The 17,929-nt window shown below is 33.8% G+C and overlaps 1 protein-coding gene across 1 annotated transcript in view; it reads left to right on the forward strand.

Moving 5' to 3' along the window:
- Positions 1-8,711: 8,711 nt before the first annotated feature.
- The window catches only part of LOC132716527 (tyrosine-protein phosphatase non-receptor type 4-like), a 101,783-nt gene continuing 92,565 nt past the window's right edge, over positions 8,712-17,929 (forward strand). Inside the window, exons 1-2 of the mRNA XM_060699824.1 lie at positions 8,712-9,412; positions 14,260-14,730. Of these exons, the coding sequence (XP_060555807.1) occupies positions 14,553-14,730 (178 nt within the window). The 5' untranslated portion in view covers positions 8,712-9,412; positions 14,260-14,552. The remainder of the gene's footprint in view (positions 9,413-14,259; positions 14,731-17,929) is intronic.

The raw sequence follows: 17,929 nt of genomic DNA on the forward strand, positions 1-17,929 counted from the left end.
CTTGGTGCAAAATTATTTAGCACTAAAGCAGTATACATGTGACTTTTTTTAGTCACATTCAATAATGAAATAACGTAAAAGTACATTGAATTAAAGGTAACATAATGCTAACAAGTGTCTTAGTACAATTATTATCAAGACCATGACTATTGTAACACTTCAAAACTTGTGTCATTACTTGAGTCTGAACATTGCTTTCTTTAGAATTGTTTTTTCATTAAAAACAAAGGAAAATAAGGAATAGTAATGTTGCTGTATTTCATTAAACATAGTTTTAAAGAGAGAAAATAGGAAAGGAACTTGCCAAGTCTTGATGTTAACACTTCACAGAACTGTCTCCAGCAAGAACAATTATCCAGGTACTTACAGATGTATCATAACTTTGCATATAAGCCAGGCAGGTCTTGCTACAGTGTATGCCATCATTTAAACAATATCGTATCTCATTCATAAAACTAAAAAAAAACTAAAAGTGCTATTGTATTCAACAGTTTTGACTTCAAAGCTCATTTTTGTTGTCAAATGTGATAGAGGTAGGCAAACATTTGGCATCAGACCCGATGGAAGATAACTAGATTGTCACAAAAACGACTGTGTATGAAAAAGCAAAATTACCTCCCTTGAGCTACAAAGTGATACACATTTTAATGCAAAACTTCATTCAAAGGCTTATTCTGCTATTTGTTTACTATTTTATATTTTGCTCTTTATGTAATTTACTAACATAATCATTGTGATTTGATTGAGTAGTTCGCAAAGTTTTTATCCACACTTCACAGCTGCTGACCTTGAGTTAGGTTGAATGTGACTAGGGTAGGATACCGGTAAGTAAGCCACATTGAATTTACCAGAGTGTAGTTCAGCCACCGGATTGTTCCTGGGGAGGCTGTCAAACAGTTTTACCTGCTAGTTTCCTTCACTTTCGCAAAGAACTGATTACTTCTCTACATGCAAGAGAAGAGGTACAGTGTGAATGACAGTAGAAAGGATTTCATAATCAATCACAACGAAAGTGACCTGCGCCGTCCGGGAAATTCCGAATAGAACCTGGGTGGCCCGACTCACAGTCCAACGCTCTACCTATTGAGCTAACCAGATGGCTTTGACAAGGTCCTGACACTTGTATATATATAGCCAGCTCAGTCAACACATGGTTATGCTGTTGCTTGCTCAACTTTAGTATTTTGATATTGAATAAAATCCATGAAACAATTCTGGGTTGTTTCATGGATTAAGCATGGCAATTGAACTGCCCGAAATCAATACTGTAAATATCAATTTAATGGGTAGACTTAGCTATTTAATATGTAATTAAACAGTTGTTCAAGGTAACAAAGATTGAATTTTTGATAATTAAACAAAACAAACAACCCAAAGTCTTTTGATTTTTAGTTCAATCATTATCAATTTGTAAAGAAAACTTTAAGCTTATTTGAACAACAGTTGAGTCTGCTTCCTAGAACTGGCCTGTACTGGTGTCATATGAAGAAACATGGTTGTGACCCCACTTTCCTTGTTGGATTCAAATCCACGATACCTGTGTTTTGAGCAGACACATTAACCACTTTGTCGCTACTTTTAGAATTCCTTTAAAATTCTGATTTCATTGTGGTTTTAAATTATTCATCTGAAAATTGTTTATATATCCTGGTTGAATTTTGTTAAGCACCAGCTGCCATCGACTATACTGGTCTGGCTTCTGTGGAATTTATCCCCAGTTACTACAGTATATTTATAATAATACTTTTAATTCACTCAGGAATTCAATCCAAAATTTTCACTTAAAGTTTACAGAAAGGGTTTCAGTTCTGCATGGTTAGCATTGATCATGTACGTACAAAATGGAATATCTTGTTAATTGGTTATTATACTTTACATAGAAAAATTGCATTTTTACAGTGTGTTTGCATTATCTTTGAATAGAACATCCTCATAATATAAGGTTTTCCCAGAAATATTAAATTCTGAGGATTTTTTTTCCACTCTTGTTCTGTATATCAACCTTTCATCTCTCAATCATGAATGCCAAATACATTCCTTTGAGTGATGAACAGAGCTATTGTAACAAGCCTAAAGGCTTATCAGCAAATGAGTTTACCATCATTGCCCCTGTTCTTTTTCATTTCTTTTGGCACTGATTGTTTTTTAGTAATAAGTAAATTGCCTTTTAACATGTACCAGGTAAACTGTTTATTATTGGTTTTCCCCCTTCTAGATTTATAATGGATTTGTCTGGCTTTGAATTAGGACTGTCCATTATTGCATTAAGGGATGATAAAATATCAAAATGGAAAAATTAGCAAGCTGGAGTAGTATAAATGTAGGAAGCTTGTGCAGACTGTACAGTTATGAAGCCTGGCTTTTTTCTGCCTTTAGTGTGACCAGTCAGCATGTGTGGCAGAGGCAAACAATTATCATTACAGCATATGTTCTGCCAATTATAAGAGAAGAATAGGAGAAAAAAATGGGCATAATTTATGATGTTTTTAATGGACAATGTAACTGTTGTTTTCTTCCCCACCCCCATGTATTTGAATAGGTTTGATTCATTATAAGCTGGTCAAGTTAGCTATTGTGTTGGCAGTTGTCTTACAATGAAGCTGTTATGTGATGATGTTATTATTTCAATGGAAAAATATGGTAAACTGTGGTCCATTCATAAAACTACAAATGTATGTATCTTTGTAAAGGTAAAGAAAGGCCAAATTGTCTTAAGCTTTGAATATTATGTGGGGTTAAAATCGTTAAATGTATAAATGTTATATGTTGGAAAGGTTTTTTTTTTGTAATATTTTATGAGATTATGATAAGTATGTGCTACCACTAAAGAGCCAGGTCTGACCAACCTACAAGTCCATGCACTCTGATCTCAGATTTTAAGTATGACGAGGGTTTATATGTACATGTAATGTATACTCAATTGCTCAGTAAATATAATTTTATGGATATAGTACATTATTTGTAATAAAAAAACAAAAAACAAAAAAACAAACACACACTAAAAACCAGAAATGCGTATAACATTAAAAAAAAAGATACAAAAAGGTGCTAAATTCTATTTCTTATCAGTGTGTGTGTTACAACATTTCACTGACAACACAACCTGAAGTTCTGGTAAGAAATGATGCCACCCTATAATTGTTATTGTTATTTTTTGTTGTAACTGTAGATTAATAAGTAATTGATTCATCCAGAGGTGGTAGATTGGTAGATAAATCATAGGGGAAAAACCTTGTGAGGATTGTGTATCATATACAGAGCAAGGCTTATCAGTAACATGCAGGGCGAAATGATTGTTTTCCAAGATATCTAAAGGTGCAGATAATAAGTGCCAAGTGCTCTGTGATTTTACTACTGTTTTCTTATGTTTCTGTACACAATTTTGACAATGTTAGTACAGAATGGGAGAGATTAATTAAACATTTTGAAAGGTGTCCAAAAAACGAAGACACTAATGATGCAAATTATCATTCTTCTTCGGTTTTTCTTTTTCGTGAAGCATATACATACTAGTATATTCATTTTTCTGGATTGAATGTATTTATAATATTGTTAAAGGATAACGGATATACATGTTTATATATCAGAAAATGGCAGCAAATAAGGAAATTAATGGTGCTTCTTTCTACGTGTTTCGTTTTTTTCGTTTGGCAATGACTTCTGTACTTTCCAGAATCCAGCTGGAAAGTTGAGGAAATTTTTTTCTGTACTGGTCTGATCTCTGGCAAATTATTTTTTGTAGCTATGTTTATATACAAATTATGATGAAGTGTAAACAATAAAATATATACAATGTTATACTATGTTCGGTTGGCTTTTAGTGAATGTAGGATACTGAATTTGGACCAGGAGTGGTAAATTGGAATGTACATGTTACTATGTTTTAATATAGGACTGATTGTTTGAATACCTTGGTGCTTGTGATTGGAAAAGTAAATCAATTATTCAAGATATTTTTAGTATAATTCATATTAAAATTTATTATTGGGTGTGTAACTGATTAAATAGATATTTGTTTTGATTTTTTTTCTGTTAATTGTCAGTAGGTTGCCAAACAAAGATCTGAAATATATAATTATTTTACTGGAATCGGTCAGAGGAATCTGTTAAAATTTAATTTGAATTCAGGAATCTAGGGCAGTATGAAAATCAGAATTGTGGAAACAAAGCAATTAAGGGAGTGTTCTCAAGGAATAGTTGAATAAATTATTCATATCAGTTCTTAGATCAATCACCCTGAAGGACTTAGAAATTTGTCAACCATTTATATAGCATAATATGTTATCTCCAAGATTTTAAATTTATCATTCCAGATGATTGAAATAAAAGAATAATCGAGGAATATTCTTTTAAAACATGACACATTTATTGAAAGAAATGGAAATTTTCATCTTCATGAAGACTTTTAGTTGTTGAAAGTGATTAATTTATTGATTTCGCTAAAATTGTTGAGATTGTTTCGGAAGTGTTGCCATGTACCAAAGTTCTGTTGATGAAATGATTGTGCTGCTAAATGTAAGTTTGGATAAATCTTTGACAAGTTCCAGGTAGTTATGCCCCCTTTTGAAAAAAAGGGGGTATATTGCTTTGCACTTGTCGGTCCGTCGGTCCGTCGGTCCGTAGACCAAATGGTTTCCGAGTGATAACTAAAAAGAACCCTTAGGCCTAGGAACTTCAAACTTGGTATGGTGATTGGTCATGACAAGTAGATGACCCCTATTGATTTTGGGGTCAAGGGGTCAAAGGTCAAGGTCACATTGACCTTGTAAAGCAAAAAACGGTTTCCGATCAATAAACTAAAGAACCTTAAGGCCTAGGAACTTCAAACTTGGTATGGTGATTTGTCATGATCAGTAGATGACCCCTATTGATTTTGGGGTCAAGGGGTCAAAGGTCAAGGTCACATTGACCTTGTCAGCAAAAACGGTTTTCCGATCAATAACTAAAGAACCTTAAGGCCTAGGAACTTCAAACTTGGTATGGTGATTTGTCATGATCAGTAGATGACCCCTATTGATTTTGGGGTCAAGGGGTCAAAGGTCAAGGTCACATTTGACCTTGTAAGCAAAAACGGTTTTCCGATCAATAAGTAAAAAAACCCTAAGGCCTAGGGAACTTCAAACTTGGTATGGTGATTGGTCATGATCAGTAGATGACCCCTAACGATTTTGGGGTCAAGGGGTCAAAGGTCAAGGTCACATTGACCTCTTGGGTAAAAACGGTTTCCAATCAATAACAAAAGAACCCTTAGGCCTAGGAACTTCAAACTTGGTATGGTAATTGGTTATGACCAGCAGATGACCCCTATTGATTTTGGGGTTAAGTGGTCAAAGGTCCAAGGTCACATTGACCTTGTAGGTAAAAAACGGTTTCCGATCAATAACGAAAGAACCCTTAGGCCTAGGACTTCAAAACTTGATATGGTGATTGGTCATGATCAGTAGATGACCCCTATTGATTTGGAGTTAAGGGGTTAAAGGTCAAGGTCACATTGACCTTGTAGGTAAAAACGGTTTCCGATCAATAACGAAAGAACCCTTAGGCCTAGGGACTACAAACTTGATATGGTGATTGGTCATGATCAGTAGATGACCCCTATTGATTTGGGGTCAAGGGGTCAAAGGTCAAGGTCACATTGACCTCTTAGGTAAAAATCAGTTTCGGATCAATAACTAAAAGAACCCTTAGCCTAGGAAACTTCAAACTTGGTATGGTGATTGGTCATGATCAGTAGATGACCCCTATTGATTTTGGGGTCAAGGGTCAAAGGTCAAGGTCACATTGACCTCTTAGGTAAAAGCAGTTTCCGTCAATAACTAAAGAACCCTTAGGCCTAGAACTTCAAACTTGGTATGGTGATTGTTCATGACCAGCAGATGACCCCTACTGATTTTGGGGTTAAGGGGTCAAAGGAAAGGTCACATTGACCTTGTAGGTAAAAATGCTTTTCCAATCAATAACTTAAGAACCCTTAGGCCTAGGAACTTTCAAACTTGGTATGGTGATTGGTCATGACCAGCAGATGACCTATTGTTTTTAGGTCAAGGGGTCAAAGGTCATGGTAACATTGACATTGTAGGTTTAAAAAACGGTTTCTGATCAATTAACAAAAAACGCTTAGGCCTAGGAACTTCAAACTTTGTATGATGATTGGTGGTGACCCAGCAGATGACCCTATTGAGTTTTTGGGTCAAGGGGTCAAAGGTCAAGGTCACATCGACCTTGTAAGTAAAAAAAACGGTTTCTGATCAATAACTTAAGAACGCTTAGGCCTAGGAACTTCAAACTTGGTATGGTGATTTTTCATGACCAGCAGATTACCCCTTTCGATTTTGGGATCAAGGGGGTCAAAGGTCAAGGTCCCATTGACCTTGTAAGTAAAAAACGGTTTCCTGAATCAATAACTAAGAACACTTGGGCCTAGGAACTTCAAACTTGGCATAGTGATTGGTCATGATCAGCAGATGACCCCTATTGATTTTGGGGTCAAAGGTCAAGGTCACATTGACCTTGTATGTTAAAAAACGGTTTCGGATCAATAATAAAAGAACCCCCTTAGGCCTAGGAACTTCAAACTTGGCATGGTGATTAGTCATGACCAGCAAAATGACCCCTATTGATTTTGGGTCAAGGGGTCAAAGGTCAAGGTCATGACCAGTAGATACTTGATAACCCTTATTAATTGTTTGATCACTGGGTCAGAAGTCATGCATAATTACCTTATCACATGAATAATTGGCTGCTGATAGGGGGCATACATGTTTTACAAACATATCTTGTTAATATGGAATCTTATCTATAACATTCTCAACTTCTCAGTGCATTTCCAGTACTCTACATCAGTTAATATTTATGTATAAATGGAATACAATGTAACACTACCATCTGTATATTGGATTAAATGTTAGAATTATAAACACAACAAAATCAGAAGGATGAAGAAATTTTTATCTCAGTTGTCGACACAGATAAATTCGCAATTGAGTGAATGGCAAGAAAATGTTGAACAAGACTCGAGCATTGTCGGGATGGCAGACTTCAGGATATCGGACCTTAAACTCTCAGGTATTTTTGGACCCCATAAATTTTTTAACCAAAGCATGCAAGATTTTTTTCAGTCCGTTTGAAGACAGATATGGAGACAATTGTTCCTGATCCAAAATAGTACATGTATAGTTTCTTTTGCCATTTCAACAAAAACTGTAAAAAAACAACAACATTTTGTTAAATATGCACTAACAACAGGTTTTAAGGTACAATGTACTGTGTGGGGCAGAGAAAATATATTGATTCATTCTTAAATGTAGCTATGCATTTCTAATGTGTTATTTTTTTGTGCTGAGCAAAAATTTGGTTAAAATATACACTTACAGGCAGGTTTTATAGTATTCTGTGTACAGAAAAATAAATTTGGTTAATTATTCTATTGAGTAAAGGTGAACTTTAAATTGGTTATATATTATGTTGTGTGGAGAGATATATGTTTACACCTGTAGTCAATCACAGGTAGCCAGTTACAGGAACACCTTTATAAACAGTGGAAATACAACAGTAATAGTGTAGAATTATCTCTGTGAGTATGATGGGAATCATCATTAATAGATCACAGGCTGGGGTATAGTTTCTGTGGAAAATACCATTTTCCAGTTAAGTTTGGTGTGTCTGTGTAAATGGTAAAACTGTATGAAACAGTGCATGTTAAGCTAAACAGTTTAACTTTGTTGACATTGTAATGTTTGGTTCATCCATCCACTATTTTGGTTCCATGTCCACCATCTGGTCTATTCACTGTTATGGGTCATTCCACTATTTTGGGTCCATCAGCCATTTAGCAGTCCATTTGTGGTCCATCCACCATTATGGGTTAATAGGTCCATCTACCGTGAGTATTTTAGGTCCATCCACAATTATAGGTCATTCCACTATTTTGGGTCCATCCACAATTCAGCAGTCCATTTCAGGTCCATCCACCATTATGGGTTCATAGGTCCATCCACTATTAAGGTCCATCCACCATTCACTTGTCCATTTCTGGTCCATCCACTGTTATGGATCCATCAACTATTTAAGATCCATCCACAATATAGGAGCTATTACAAGAATTGTCGGACTCCCAAATGACAATAAAACAAAACACTCGAAGTGTGTTTATAAATTGCAGTCATTAGAATGACAAGCATATGCCTGTCACAAAAAGCTAAGTTCTATCAATCTACTGTATCAATTTTCATGAAGGCCATCATTATGTTTATTGCACAAGATGAAGAAGGAAACTGTGAGAGATTTTGTATCACAATATGCTGTTTTAATTGTCTTGTAACGGGGTGACAATATAATATATACTTTTCTCTCACTCATATTATGAGTTGTGATGCTATAAAAATCCGGTTTTATCATGTGTATTATTATAACACACTGTGTATAATGATATTAAATTATATATAATATAATGAATTTTAACACCATTAATACAGAGATGCAAAGTTTTTACATGATTTTACATTTTTGATGTCAAATTTAAATCTGACAACACAAATTTAAAGAGAGACTTGGAGATATGTTAAGAAAAGAAATACTGCCAAGTGCATGCGGTTTTTTGAGTCATAATTGTTAAAAGAAAACCCCAAGCTGAAGCATCTATAGTAGAACGCCCTCATCTTGTTCAGTTATTGGAAATTTTACCAGAGTCTCGCAGCCATTGGGTCAACATTTGATCTCTTTGTAGAACGGTTTTGTCAATACTATTAGAATATGCAGTTACAATAATCATTATAGTATAAATCTCTCATTGAGACAAAATACCGTTTGCAACATCGGTAATGTACGGAAATTATGGATAGTGTGGTGTTTTAAAAGTTTAAATGTGTGAAATAATGGTGTGAGGAGGATATCTGAGCTTTTTATAGTGATGTGAGGCGATAGTAGCAAAAATATGCCATATATGGGATGGAAATCAGAATTTTGGAATGCAATATGCGTGTATCTAGGTTTATCTTTGAATCAATTCAAATGATGCTGAATTGTTTGTGTATTATTGTGTAGAATATGCACTTTTGTGCGTTGGAAATTTCTCAACACATTTTAGTTGTTTATTTACGTCTGAAGTAAAGTCTGATCGTTCGCATCTCAGCATATAGAGAGTTTCCCAGTTGACGATTTTATTAGAAAACAGCAAAACATTCAGTGGTACTTGGTGAATCAATAACATTCTCACTGTATTAAGATATCAGGGGTCTCATTTTGAGGAAATTCGTATTTGCTTAGTGCGTCTAATCAGTGTTTTTGTACATTGAAGTGTAATTTATTTTGTGCAGATATTTTTAGATTTGCAGTATCAACATTGGATGAAAATCTGCAGCTGTCTTATTTGTGGTGGTGTGATTGAAAACGAGGATCACTAACCTTAATGATGGTAATGAGAGTTGTAAAATGAAATGTAACCATGCAAGAATTGATAAGGCATTAAATTTTTATTTGCTCTTAAATTTATTGATTTTACACTGATTGCTTTATGTCATTAAGAAGTGAAGTTCATTGTTTGTCATTTTAGATACTTGATGTTGTTTGGAATGTTGTTAAGCAGGGGCAACTTTAGGGATTTCTTGCATGCAAGTTGAAAAGTTAGCATGAAAAATTTGTGATTTTTTTGTACATTTCACTTGGAAGTGAACAAATACATAGAAAGGTTAAGAGTTAAGGTATTAGCTAGAACCTTTTGTTTTATTTGTCAGTATAAAATATTTAAGGTATATATTTAAGGCATATTTTAATAGTACCTTGCATTTCAAACAATATTAAACTAATATGATAATATAATGTCTATAACTTAGTGACTCAGTCCAAATTCCAAGGTTTAATATTTTTTAAATGATTTTTTTGTTTGTTTGTTTTTGTTTTAAAACAGGTTTGCATACAATTATGGTTAAATGAGAGGTATAAGGGCTGGGGTATAAGGCTGTTTATTATTTACTGCTTCTGAGAGTAAAAATACTTTGGACATTTCTATTGATATATGAGTACATGACTATATATACAAGGATATTAAGGTCTCAAATTCAGATTTTTGTTTTTCTGTTGCTTTTTCTAAGCAGGTTCAGAAATAGAATTATGCAATAACTAATTTACTATATAACCAACTGTTTGCAATGGATATTCTGTTAACACATGTCTGAGGATCATATTGCAATTCTAATTGGAACAGATGTTCAATAGTAAATTAACATAATTGAATATTCCCGTTATTGTTGTCTGTTTGAAACAGATTCAGATTGGTTTAAGGGTGTTTCATGTTAAGTTGTGTGTGACATTCTAAGAATAGGTCTTCTTTTTAGTTTCTGTTCAATTTCATTATTCAGTAATCATCTGCTTCTAATTGACTGTAACAAGAGAATGAGATTACCGTACATTATCTAATAAATGTAACAAAACGTGCCAAACAAACAAAGAGAAAAGTTTTTAAAATTCTCTTTCTAACCCCAACCCACACCCCCTGGGGGGTAGGTTTACATGTATACTCATTACTGGTAGGATGAGCTTTTTGATAAGAGCAGGATAATTGTGAAGCATTTTCAAATAATATGGGCATTAATGTGATGATATACCATATAGGTCAGATTTGTTCTTCGATATTGTTATAATCACATTAGTGCTATAACTGATGTTGATTGTTTAGGAAATAGATATCAATTCTGAGTGCATTGTTGTAGAATAATGCACGGTTTGAGTTCAAATGCGTAGTAATATAATCACGAAGGCCGATAGGCCTGAGTGATTAATTACAAAGCATTTGAACGAAAAACGAGCATTATTATACAATAATGCACAAAGAATTAATATCTATTTCCATTCTCACACGTCAAGAAAAAATATAGTTATTAATATAAAGTCGGACTTTATTTTTGGTGTTTTAATTTGTTTTCGCATCAGAGTTGCCAAAAGAAACGTTCAAGGCTGTTACAGTGGTATGAAAAAACTGTCGTTAATTCTTCCGTGTGTAGAAACTTTTTGAGAATAACGCATTTTGAAAACATTGATAAAACTTTGTTTTTTATTTATTTCACTCTATTATTTTTCAAGCGAAATAAAAATTATTAAAAGTGAAATAAATGTGAAACTTTACTCGTTTGCGACATTAAACTAACGTACTTGATTTGATTGTTTTGCACGTGCTGTTTGGCGCTACATTGTGACGTCACGTAAACAATACTTTAAACGTCTGTACAGTGTTAACGACTGAATAAAAGATATTGGTGTTCGGATTCATTTTCTTAGTTAGACCATTTTCTTTCATTCTAGATAGTTTTTACAACAAAATTCGACAAAAAATTGTTTTTATTTATCAGATTTTTCAAACAAAATGGCGCCCGCAATGTGAAAATACACAGGGAGATAATAAGAACGGCGAGTGCATTGTTGTAGAATAATGCACGCTTCGGGCCTTCTTTGTTTATATAGAAAAAATTCCGAAAGTGTTAGAATTATTAATAATACAATATTTATAGATTTTCTATTATACCCTCTGTTATACATAATGACAATAAATTTGGTGATCAGAGGATTTTCTTAATAATCATGTGCTTGACCTTGACCATGCTAAAATTGTATATTAGATGATGTTGTGAATTTTGAACAGGCCAATATTGATTTTTTATTGGATTCCTATATCAAAATATTGGATTTAGAAGCAGGTGATGGTATAGAGTAAGGTCAGACTGTGTACTGTAAGATATGCTGTACAGTCTGACCTGACTTGTCATAGAGGTGTCATGGTACTCATTATCACTGCTAATGTAAATGTTCAAAGGGTAAAGATGGATGATGCATGTCGATTTTTTCCTCCAGTTTAGCCAGATATGTGAATTGATATTAAATAATCATCTAAATTGGCCTGCTTTGGATTTGGAACTGTACATGGTTATTATAAGTGGTTTTGATATCAAAATTGCTCTAGAAGAGCTACATTGGTCAGGTGATCAACAGGTCTGTGACTTTGAACCACTTCCATTGCCACTGTGGGTAACAGGGTTTGTATCCTGCTTGGGTTTCTCACTTGTAAGGAAGCTAACCATTAGTAAATTTAGCTACATTACGAAAGGTTTGTGATTATACTTAGGTGTTTGTTTGTTCCTTAAATCATCTGTGAAGGGACAGCCCGTTAGGTCTCAACTCTTCAATTTGATGTACGGTGTAACAGTGTAGACCATTAACTTGTGTGATTCACTCCCTCCATTTTTTCCATAATAATTATTCTAACAGTGAAAAATGACCCAGAATTGACAAGTGCTAATTTCACTCAAATGGAGATAAGAATACCCCAAAAATATGGTTTTCAATTTCTGAATATGAAGTTCAATTTCTGACTATATTTCGTAATAGTCTTTGATAATCTTTCTGTTTTTAATTCCCAATTTAATCTAAGAAGGTAATTAAAATTTTATATTTTTAGGCTCTTGGACCTCAGTAGAGTTCCTTTAATTAGTAATATAATAGAATTGAATATTTTGTGTATAGCTTTTATCATCCTGACTTACCCCTATGCATGCAATCCATTCATAAATAAAAACATAGAGAAGTTATTTTAGCTATAGTGTCCCCATTATTTAGCTATCAGAATGTTTCTTTATGAAATGATTGAGGGCTGTAGACTAGAAAATGGACTATAAAGATGTTTTATATGGTAAAAAAGATGACATGAAATTGATACAAATTCTTAACTTATGTGTCATGTAGTGATAATAGATATGGGCTGAACAAAAAGAAAAAAGAAAAAAATAACACACAAAAACACACGATAAACAATGATACATCAAACAAATGATTATGGTCAATTTTAGTAACTGAACTGCAATAATTATGCTTGCATTTTGTTTAGTTTGTTTTATATTTTCATATTTTATTTTTTTGCAATTACATAAAAATTGTATTGAATAATGACCCCCAAAATGGCTACCACTTTTGTCAAGGGAGCTAAATATTGTAAAAATAAAATCCAGAGTTATCATTCTGTGGCAAGTTCAATATCATTGCTTCTGGATAATGAAAACAAGATTAATTTTTATCAAATACAAAAATATCAATGATGTTTAAAGGTCTGTATGGATATAATTATATGCATTTTCTCCCTTGCATAGTTAAGTGCTAAAATGTTCCATCTCATAATTTTCTGAGAAAAAATGTTCACATTTATGGGTATAATAAATTAGGGATTGGCTGTGAGAATCAAGGTTGCAATAAAGCCAGGCCTGTATTAAATGTCAATGTTTGATGAAGTATTGACATTACACACTTGAGAACAGTTTTGTTGTATAATTGTCAGGAATTCGGTTAATTCTAGGGTTGAAGAGAGTTCAGATTGTCTTATTTTCATAGATTATATATCTGGGTGTAAGTGACCTTAATCAGTCTTTAAGACTTAAATAATGCATATTCAGCACATTGTTTTTGTGTCCTAGGGGCATCCATGGCCCAGTGTTTAAGGTTGTTGACTTCAAACAGTTATTTTCCTCTCACCTCTTTAGGTTCGAGCTGCACAAGGGTGGATCATCAGATTCTTCATGTGAGATAGTTTATATTACAGATTGTTTGTGGTTCTACTCCTGCCTGTTTGTACCTGAAATAATGTACAGAGGGGCACTTAAGGTCTTTCTCCACCAGTAAAGCTATAAAGTTGCCGAAATATTATGACCTATGTTGGTGTGACATAAAACTCAGCCAAAGAAAAATTTAAAAAATTATATCTTACACAGTGGGAAATGGAATCTTTTTGTAAGGATCTGTGGTTCTTTTTCTCACTGAAGTATTCTGTAGATTTCATTTCATGATCAGTGCTTTTTCTGTTAAAAGGAAAGAATGTGTTAAGGGTAAAAGGTGAGGAAAATGAGGTCCCAGTTATGGTAATCTGTGTTGGTAATGGTGATTGATGTAAACAGTACCCATATGGCGCCAAAAATCAGTCGAGAGTTTTCCAATTAACTTACAGCAGACAGGTGTGGTAGACCTGAGATTGTTATAATACAAATTCTCTTTAAAATTGTTTATATTATGGAGGAATCCCTTGAGACTTATAGAACTGCAGTTTCGTTTTCAATTTTGATATTTTTTATAGGTTAGTGGAATAGATTCCTACTGTACACCAGTGTTAAACTGCTTTTTCATATAGGAAACATTCTCTTCACGGAAGTAAAAATCAGCAATATCTTGATGGAAAAACAAAAAACTTTTATTTGCAATTCAATCTGTTAAAATGTTTTTCAATTTTAGTGTTTGAGGGAATTGCATTACAGAAAATGTAATTTTTGCTACACAAATGTATTTGAAGATGAAGAACAATATTGAACATCTAATGATCTATGGATTTTATAATGTAGCCTGAAGCTTGGAAAGATTGAATATCATTCTGTAATGTATGAGGGATGACTGCATGCTGATTTTTGAAGTGAAAAGAAAAGAAAGTGAAGTTTATTATCACATGCTGGAATTTAAAGTAAGACATTTATAGAGTTTATTACAAGCATGTTTGAAGTATAAGGACATATGAAGGATTTACTGCAAAAATGACTTCAGTTGAAGTGAGGCACAGTCCTTGTTTAAGTGGTAAGAGGGAAATGAGTCCTCTAGATTCAAGGAGGGTAACTCCGCAATATGAGAATACTTCAAGGGAGGTGACTCAAGGCAGTCCTTGTCTGATTAAAGGGCCAGATGTGTGCAATAATGAACCAGGTTGTGAAGAAGGTTAGTAAAAGAGATGTTGTATGGTGTATTGTTGTTTTAATGAGTAAAAATTCAGCAAAAGTGTAATACCCTAATTCTTTGATGTGGATAAGAGTAATGTAGAAGTGGAGTAAAAGATCAATATGACTTCTTGGCCAGTATTTTATTATGATTTATAAGTGTTACTAGAATTGCCTTTATTACAAGTGAAGGAGATTTTTGTGAAGCAACAGTAAATTCGCTTGACTTTTATTTAAAAGATGTTTTTGGCCACAGTGACAGCTATTACGTTTCTATGGTAATGTATCTGTTTTGGTCAAAGTATTAACCAAGGAAGTTAAATATTTTGTTTGATGTGAAATCATTCTTGCAATGCTAAAAGGCTTTCTTTCATGTTCTTAATTTTTTCTCTGAAGCATTGCATAATAAATATGTATTGGCGTAATAAATTTTAATTGACACTGCTGGGTAATTGTGTGAAATCTTTTCCAAGAGAATTTGAAATCTGTTTAAAGCAGTTTTCTAGTGGAAACATTGTGCTGACAAAAGTTTGGTATTGATTTTTGGTCTAATGGAAGTTTGTAACCTTGGCATGCTAACTGAGGGAATGTATGCAGTTATTTTTGGGTCCCAATAGGACAATATTATCCTTTTGAATTAATCACTGGTGCCCAAGGTTCTTTTGTTTTTGTAATGGATCAGGGTTGTCCTCCTTAAGTAAGTTTGAAAGATTGAGTTTTGATGAATTCTAGTTGTTAAAACATCTACATTTTCCTAAATTTGCATGAATACTTCTGCAATGTTCCCACTAGTATTTGAAACTAAGGGCTGAAATTCTGTTTTTTTTTCTAGAATATTATACCATTTCAGTCAAGTAAAGAAAACTCAAAATAAACCTAGGTTACTGAAAACATATTAAGGGTATATTAATACATCCCTCCTCCAATTTGGGAACACTGAGATGTGAAACAGGGTGTTGGTGATTAAAATCATATGTCAGTAATTATTCTAGTTACCAGGGTTCTCACTAGGACTTTAAAACATGGAGTCCATGGACTCCCAACCCTGAAAAAGTTGGAGTCCAAAAGCGTGTCGCAATTAATATGTAATTTGAGAAAACAGTCTTTAAACTTGCGGCGTAAATAGTCGATAATTTTATCCTTTTTTCGTTAAATTTTGCTTATTTCCAATCAACTGTTGATCAAAGATATATAATTATCACCTCGTGTTATATCTGGTAATTACATGTACTGTACAGCGCGTGTATACATTAGTCTGATCACTATTGCGTGATAATGATCGGAAGCGTTATCGCTGATTGGCTAATCGCTTCACGGGTCGATGTGCATAGGACCGCCTACCTATAGACTGACACGCGCTGACGCATTTGTGTATTTGTGCCTGTAAACAATCGGTAATGTTTATGCGTCCTCAGGCAAAATTAAGCGTACGTGGAATCCTTGCTCTGAAATATTTGCGTCCAGCTGTAATAAACATGCGTACCGGGACGCCGAAATAAGCGTCCCCGAGAACCCTGAGTTACAAAGTGTAATTCTTGCCAGTAGAATTTTACAGGTTGCACACAATCATTATTACCCCTGCTGAATTTATATTAGACTTTTCCAGCTTTGAATTTGGAAAAGTCCATTAGCAATTTCAGGATGTTTTGATTTTTCAGTATTTATATACAGTTACATGTACACAAAGGATTGAGTTATTAAGCAATGTAACTAGAACATTGACAAACAGCAAAGATTTGATGGCTGGCCAAGCTCTGTACTGGTTGCAAAGGTCCAATATTATAATTATTATGGTAAATGATTCTATACAGATGATTCAACTGGTGTTAGCACTTTTAAGTCGGGGATCCCAGCAGAAAGCTACATTGAGTTTACCAGAGCATAGTTCGATCAGCCATCGCATAGTTCCTGTGCATGGCATGCTGTCAAGCAGTTTACCAGTTTACCACTGGAGCCGCGATATAGCGCTCATCGGTATAGCGCTTATCTCAGTAGAACGCTCATATGCCTTGGCTCCCAAAAAAAAAAATCGTATTTTTCGCCCATTATAATTTTTTTTCATGTATATCAATACCGCACCTTATCCACTATAACGCTTGTTCAATGTGTCAGTCGAGTGCAATAAACAGTCATAATTACGTCACTCATGATAAGAAGGTGTGAAGTCATACACAGGTAAGCGTTAATCCGCTCTTTTGTTCATTTTGAACTGTTGATCAGTCAGGTATCAAACTGTTAGCTAAGACATGCAAACACCAACGAGTTAAGTAAATCACCCAAGCATACAATTAATTTTAAAAAGCATGCACTTTCGATCTATCTGCAAAAAAGTTGTTGAGGATGACTGATTTTTTCACAAGAGACAGCAGGAAAGACGATTAATTTATTATATACTTATAAATGAAATATTGAGAAATATTGATGAAATAAAATGCATATTTTCATTTTCCGTATTTTCACTGTAAAAATTTATTTTTCACTGCAGTGAAACATATTTTCCGTATTTTCACTGGTGTCTTGCCGGACTACTTTCTTTTAAATTCTGCCAGTACACAAAATTTAAGGGAAAGTCTTTCAAATTTTAATGTCAAAAAAGAGAAAAATGTATATAATAAACAGAAAATTCAAGTTTTTTCTATAAATACGCGATTTATCTTAAAATCATGGCATGATAATCATCATATTTTACTCGTGGCTACCGCCACTCATGAAATATTTATTTTCATACCACTCGATGAAAATAAATCATGTATTTATAGAAAAAACTTGAATATCCTCTATTTAGTCCCATCCACTAGGTATCAATTTTCATGACCACACATAACTCACGTTAACACCGCTGTTTTACTGGAAATTTATAAACATTCATTCGTGGTTTATATTTTTAATTCGTAAATTTCATGTTTATAATATGAAAAAGGCAAAGCCTCAAAGCGAGCTCGATGTACTTTTAACGTGAAATAGTATGAAATAATCGCTCATTTTTATTTCAAATGCAGTGACGAGTGCGTGTGACGTTACACGTACTGTGTTAAATATGGCTCCGCCCCTGTCGTTAAATGAATAACGAGTTTTGAAAACGTTGATAAAACTTTGTTTGTTTATTTTATTTCACTCTATAATTTTTCAAGCGAAATAAAGATTAATATGAAAAAGGCAAAGCCTCAAAGCGAGCTCGATGTACTTTTTACGTGAAATAG

This window comes from Ruditapes philippinarum, unplaced genomic scaffold (genome assembly GCF_026571515.1).
Source record: "Ruditapes philippinarum isolate M1 unplaced genomic scaffold, ASM2657151v2 ctg2889_1_1_1_1, whole genome shotgun sequence".
Classification (NCBI taxonomy): domain Eukaryota; kingdom Metazoa; phylum Mollusca; class Bivalvia; order Venerida; family Veneridae; genus Ruditapes; species Ruditapes philippinarum.